Below are 6,000 nucleotides of genomic sequence, written 5' to 3'. Positions count from 1 at the left end.
ACGCTGAAATAAATAATGCCAGATTGTGCGGAGACAGCATGCAAAAAAGAGAGAGAGAGAGAGCAGCATCTCCTGATGCCAAACGGAAAGAACCAAATAAATTAAAACGGCAGCAGTGAGCTTAAAAATAAAAATAAAAGGCAGGCAGGCTCGAGCAAGGCGACAGGGCGAGCATGCGGGCAGTAAGGCGGTGGAAACCGAGGTCTGCGGGAGGCGAGCCGGCTGGAAGCGGACTTACAGGGTTATGGTTGCAAGGTGTGGGCGTGTGTCTGTGTGTGTGTGTGTGAGACGGCTAGCACACTCCAGCTGTGGCAGAGCTGGCGGGATTCGTCCTGGGCATCGTTGCGGGCACAGCTACGGATAAAACGAAACCCAGCCTGGCTGGAGAGGGGGCGATGCCCACCTTCTGGAGAGACACAGCAGGAAAGGAGGCCACCCCCCGAGGCCCCCACTAGCAAGCCACCCTAACTCTCGGCCTCGGTTTCCCCTCGGTAAAATGGGAAGCCCATTGCCTGGCCTTGCGTATCTTTTCCAGAAACCTTCTGCCGGCCAGAAGGGGTGTGTATGTGTGTATGGGGTGTCCGTGGCGAAGGTCCTGCCCACCGGATTTTCCTGGTGTGTCTCTCGAAAGGGGAACCACCATGCGTGGCAGGAAAGCTCATTCGCTCCAGGATAGGCACAGCTCAAACCGTGGCATGGAGGGAGACGGATGGGTTAGTCACACGTGGCGGGTGGCATGCTGGGGTGAGTGGCAAGCACAACCGAGCAATGACTTTGGATGCCAGGATGAGACACAGACGGGTTTTTTTTAAAAGTGAGATTTGTTTTTAATTCTTCTTCCGCGGCTTCATCCCGGGCTAGGGGAGCGCCGGATCCGTTATGAGTGGTTTGAAAAAATACCCTCCCCAAAAAAAGTCCAAAAAAACCCCCCAGCCCTGCTACGAACAGGGTGACTTTAAAAAACAAAATGAAAAAGCAGACCACTGTTTTCTCCTCCTGCGCCCGGCTCGCCCCGAAGCTCTTGCGTCGCAGCCGACACGTTTTAGGGATCTACAAAACACAGAGAAGAAGAAAAAGAGAGAGAAGTTGTTCTATTAGGGTGCAAACGTGGTGGGGGGGGAAGAGAGTTCGGAACGGGAGGCGTTCACCAGTTTGACAAGAGCTACGAGAAAACGAGAGAGAACCACCCCATCTTCCAAGCGGCAGAACGAGGAAGGGGTCTCAAGGTGACGAGGGGCGAAAAAGTCACGCATGACGAGACCGATGTTGGGAGACGATGCCTCTACGCAACCAGCCACAAGTAAAGATTGAGCAAGGGCGCCCGCAAAGCCGCTCAGAGTGGTCGCATAGACCAGATGGGCGGGATACAAATAAAATAAAATAAATAAATAAATGTGCCCACGGTGATCATTGCCATAGGGGAGTCCTTCTCGCTTAAGTTGTGTTTTCTTGGCGTCATCTCTGGCACGTCTGGTTCCTGATTCGGGGGACCCATGGTCTGCCTCTCGGAGTCCCCGACGCACAACGGTGTGAAAGGCAGAACGGGGAGACCCGGAGAGCCAACACACTTATAAATGTGGAGGAAAGGCTATAAGGGGACCCTTAACCCCAGTTTCAACTCCCAAGCTTTCCGGGGTTTATCTGTAGATGCCGGGCCCCCACGACATCTTCTGGTCCGACCAAGCTAGACCCCCCTGTTAGGTCTCCCCCCCACGGACATCGAGAGGAGGAGCGTTTAGAGAGGTTTCTCTACAGGAATCTAGCAGGGCGTTAACTTACCGTTCGCATAACAGTAAATGCCAGCAGAAGGGAGGAAGAGTAAAATTACTATGTCTCAGAGCAAAAATCACAGCAAATGATCCTATAGGTATGTTTTCACCCCTTACGATTTCTTTTTTGCAGACGTTAAGGGCTACGTTTTGCTCTAAGAAAACGGCGAAGCTATTCGGAAGCAGAAGCGGAAGATCCTCCACTATGAAAAATAAAAAAAAATCTACCCAAGGAAGCAGGGCAAAAATTCAGTTTTAGGCAGTAACCGAAGCAGCATCTGGCCACTAGGCGGAAGGGAGACTAGGACCGGCTCTTCAAAGAAAAATCGCACAAAGTTGAGAAAATAAACTTTTTTCTTTTATTACAAGACGGGACGGGAATACAGCTACGAGAAACCCAGCAGGAGACACGGGAGGTGTTTGGGGAGGGGGGGTTGAACAGTTTTAGATTTAACAAACCTTGCCTCTGAAGGTGGAAATGTCTTATAATGTCGACTCTGAAGGAGGCCAAGTGAGAAATAAGAGAGAAAGGAAGGGGGGAAAAAAGGGGGGAAAGCTTCAACGGCGTAAACAAGGCTTTGTCCGTCGTTACGAGTTTTGACAGAAGGAAAGTATTTGGTTAGGAAAGTCGGCCAGCAAGACAACGATTCACACAAATACATTTTTTTAAAAGGGGGGGGAGTCTGTCACCAAAGAGGAACAAACAAACAAAAAAACTCAAGTCACATTTTAGTTTTAAGTTAAATTGTACAAAACACAGATGCCCTATACAACCGATACTAACAAAGAGAGAAGAGAGTCACTATGAAGAATGTCTTTTTTTTTAAAAAAAAAGAAGTTGGCAAGCATTGACATAATCACATTAAAATAAAAAGAATCCCAGATTTCAAAAGTGCGAGGGGTCTTGTTTACTTTCGGGAAGTTGGGTCACGAGGAGAGGTTTGGAAAAGACGCAGCGAAAAATTTCCAGCAGCCTTCGCTGGGTGGAATTATTTACATTCTGGAGAGGGAAGGGATATATCATCAATGTAGAACTGCGGAGCAGGAAGGGACCCTGTATGATCATCCGGTCCAGCCCCTGTCAAGGAGGCCCCGTGGGGGGGGGGGAATCGAACTCCCAACCTTGGCCTCCGCAGCCAGAGAGACCTAAGCCACTGGCCTACCCAGCAGCTAGGGAAGGAAAGGGACTTAATTCTGATCCGGAACACAAACACTCCCGGTTTGTTTTCGTGGGATCACAGCAGAAAAACCTCAACCGTGGCATCTCGACCCTGCCCTGCCTTGTCGGAGGGGAAACATCCCCGATTTCACCAGCCCCGTGCACGCCTGTAAATGCCACGCGGGCGGAAAAGGTGAGGCCAAAATGAACAAAGGACCGTTTTCCTACCTAAAGAAGACACGAGTGAAAATGTTTGTTAAGGCTGAACTCCTACACGTGCTTCCAAGGGGAAAAAGCCCCATGAGTTATGGGTGGGGACTCATTTCCCAAGAAGATGATGCAGGATTTAGCGGTACAAGAGGCTTCCGGGGGGGAGGGGGTGCCTCTCAAGCACGCCATTCGGCCATCTTTCTCGTTTTTTCTCAACCAAAGGGGGGCCCCTCGCCCCTGCCCACGTGGACCGCCGTGGTCTCCCCTCCCTCTCCGCTAAAGTCCATCCCTTTCTCGACCTAAGAAGCAGTAAATGTACTTTCGGGCCACGGGAAGGCTTCTCCCACCACCACGGGGGGCCCGGTTTTGGAGGGCGAGCACCGGCCTTTTCGGGAATCGAGAAAAAAAAAAAGAAAATCCCGGAACACGGTATTAAATGTAAGTCATAGCACCTTTCGCGTTCTTCTCCAAAAAGACTTCCACGTAGGAGGTGGGGACGTAGCCTTCCTCGTCTTCGTTTCTCCGGATCCGCGTCCAGCCGTCCCCCTTGTCTTCCTCGATGACGAACAGCGTCTCCCCTTCGGTGACGGAAATGGTTCCTTCGTTCTGACCTACGGGGAAGGGGGAAACCCAGGAGGTCAGGGCAGGGGCTTCAAAACGGCCCCTGTTTTTCCATCAAGATTTGCATCCGACATCCAGGTGGTAAAAGACGTCAGGAGGCACTTGGCAGAGATGGGCACGAACTCCCGATTTGGCGGTTCGGTCCCCGTTTGTTTACGGCCACAAGAAATGTTTGGTGGTTCGGGGCTCGGAAGCAGCCCCCCCGGCTTCCCTGCCCCGCCTCCTCCAGTCGCCGCCTCTGAGTGGGCGGGGTCACGAGCCACCAAATCACCGTTAGCGGCACTAAACGAATCAGACGAACCACCGAATCGTTAGTTCGTGCCCACCTCCAACAACTCGTTGAGTCAACGAATTGCGAGTTGCATGGTGGGGGGGGAAAGGAGGCGGTCATCCTCTCCTCCGGCCCAGAGAATCCGTCCCATACCTTCAAAGGTATACAGAGCTTTGCACGTCCCGATGGTGGGCAACGGCTCTTCGTCATCAAATTCGTCATCGAACTCCGTGGCCGGCACCTTCACCTCACTCTCCTGGCTCGGCTCCTCTGTATAACTGCCATCTGGACTGCTCAAGACAGGAAAAAAACACAGCAACTATAGCGGAAGGCCCGGCGGGCCAGCCGGCAAGGAAAGGAAGAGTAACCCATTGTTCGCCCAGCATACAAATACCCTCGTGTCTAGTTCGGGCAGCAAATTCGGGGAGTTCGCACACCGGCAAGAAAAACAGCCACAGGAAGCGTTTCTGCGCTGGTGCAGAAAGAAAAGGGTTCAATCCCTCTTCCTCCATGTCATGACCTTAATTCTGATCCTCGTTTCCCACGTCAACCTACAGCTAGTGTGTTTTGTGGGTTTTTTTTTTTTTTTGGATATTCCATCCCTTCACGTATCCACACAAGAGGATCTTTTTTGGCGGCTGCTCTCAGCCCAAGCCAGACGTGGGGGCAATCAAGAGAGAAGGCAAGGTGATGACAGCCGGACTCCCCCTATCCGTGGGATCCGTATCCGCTGATTCAGTTTTATCCGCTGGCCAAAAGTCGTAAATAAGAGAGCGTCTTTCGAAATCGGTAAGGCGACGCAGCAACGTTTGCTGAAATACACAGATACTGTACCTCTCACGGTCCTGGGCGCAGTTGTTGACGGTCAAGGTGTTCTGAGTCTCATACATCCCGCTCTGACGGCGCGTCGGCTCCGTCCGCACCGGCAACCGGCCTTCGACCTCCGCGAGCCAGCCCTGCCACGGAAAACGAGCAAAGGGTGGAGCACAATTCATCATCAAAGACCTGCCTGAGAATTAAAGCATCCTGGGAACTGCAATCTATAAACCTAAATCTGTACACCTTTCTCTCTCTCTCACACACACACACACACCTTGCCAGAAGAAAGATTTCCAAGTTATTTTAACGGTCTAATAGATGGATCAAGCTACTGCTTATTCCTCAGCTGGGCCTGACTTTCCTTTAAAACTGTGGTTCACACACACACACACACACACACGCCTTGGGTCATTCAGATGTTCTTGGACTAAAACTCCCAGGTGCCTTCACCACGAGCTGGCCAGGGTTTCTAGGCGAGACAAAACTCCAGAAAAGGCCCCCATGCTGGGAAAATGTAAAGGGGGCAGGAAAAGAGGAAGCCCTAAGACAAGATGGGCCGACTCCCTTAAAGGAAGCCACCGGCTTGCGTTTGCAAGACCTGAGCGGGGGCTGTTGAGGACGGGGCGTTCTGGAAGTCACTAATGGAAAGTTGCACTGCCTCTAGACATGGAGGTTCTGCTTAACGAGGTATTCCGACAGTTCATAGCCTGCTCTTCTGGATAGATAAACGTGGAGGGGGCGAGCAAGTTGGTGGGACTGCTTTGGGGAGTCCTCAGGAGCAAAGGGTTCGGGGTACCTCAAATTTCTGAGCCTCCTGCCGCAGCTTCTCCAAGTTCTGCCCGAGTTCGGCTAGCTTGTGATCCACGCTGGCCGCGTCCCCCATCTGCGGGTTCTTGATATAGACGTCTTTCATTTTCGTTAAGGCCTCTCTGTGACAAACGAGGACACGCTCATGAAAAGCCGGGTGGGGGTAGCAGGCTCGTCACCGTTAACGAAAACCACCCCCACTCCCCGGCTCCTTCGGCAAAGGATGCATTTCCAGGGTGCTTGAACTTCGGGGGGTGGGGTGGGTTTAAAGCTCACGGCAAACCTCCACCCACAATAATCGTTTCCTGCATGTGGATCAGAATCCAGACAAATAATACACATGC

At 52.0% G+C, this 6,000-nt stretch overlaps 1 protein-coding gene across 24 annotated transcripts in view; it reads right to left on the bottom strand.

Annotated features, from left to right (window-relative positions):
* Window positions 1–802: 802 nt before the first annotated feature.
* The window catches only part of FNBP1 (formin binding protein 1), a 65,608-nt gene continuing 60,410 nt past the window's right edge, over window positions 803–6,000 (bottom strand). For 14 of the 24 annotated variants that reach the window (XM_072984633.2, XM_078382740.1, XM_078382743.1 and 11 more), the window contains 4 exons: window positions 5,646–5,778; window positions 4,865–4,986; window positions 4,184–4,323; window positions 3,556–3,749 (listed from right to left, as the gene is read on the bottom strand). In XM_072984633.2, coding sequence (XP_072840734.2) covers window positions 3,571–3,749; window positions 4,184–4,323; window positions 4,865–4,986; window positions 5,646–5,778 — 574 coding nt within the window. In that variant the 3' untranslated portion in view covers window positions 3,556–3,570. Of the gene's footprint in view, window positions 1,051–3,555; window positions 3,750–4,183; window positions 4,324–4,864; window positions 4,987–5,645; window positions 5,779–6,000 lie in introns of those variants that run through there. The other 10 variants (XM_072984629.2, XM_078382739.1, XM_072984637.2 and 7 more) reach the window with 3 other exon arrangements.

The sequence above is a fragment of the Pogona vitticeps genome, chromosome ZW-PAR, assembly GCF_051106095.1.
Source record: "Pogona vitticeps strain Pit_001003342236 chromosome ZW-PAR, PviZW2.1, whole genome shotgun sequence".
Lineage (NCBI taxonomy): Eukaryota > Metazoa > Chordata > Lepidosauria > Squamata > Agamidae > Pogona > Pogona vitticeps.
Note: the sequence above shows the minus strand (reverse complement) of the source record. Positions and strands in the feature narration are given on the sequence as shown.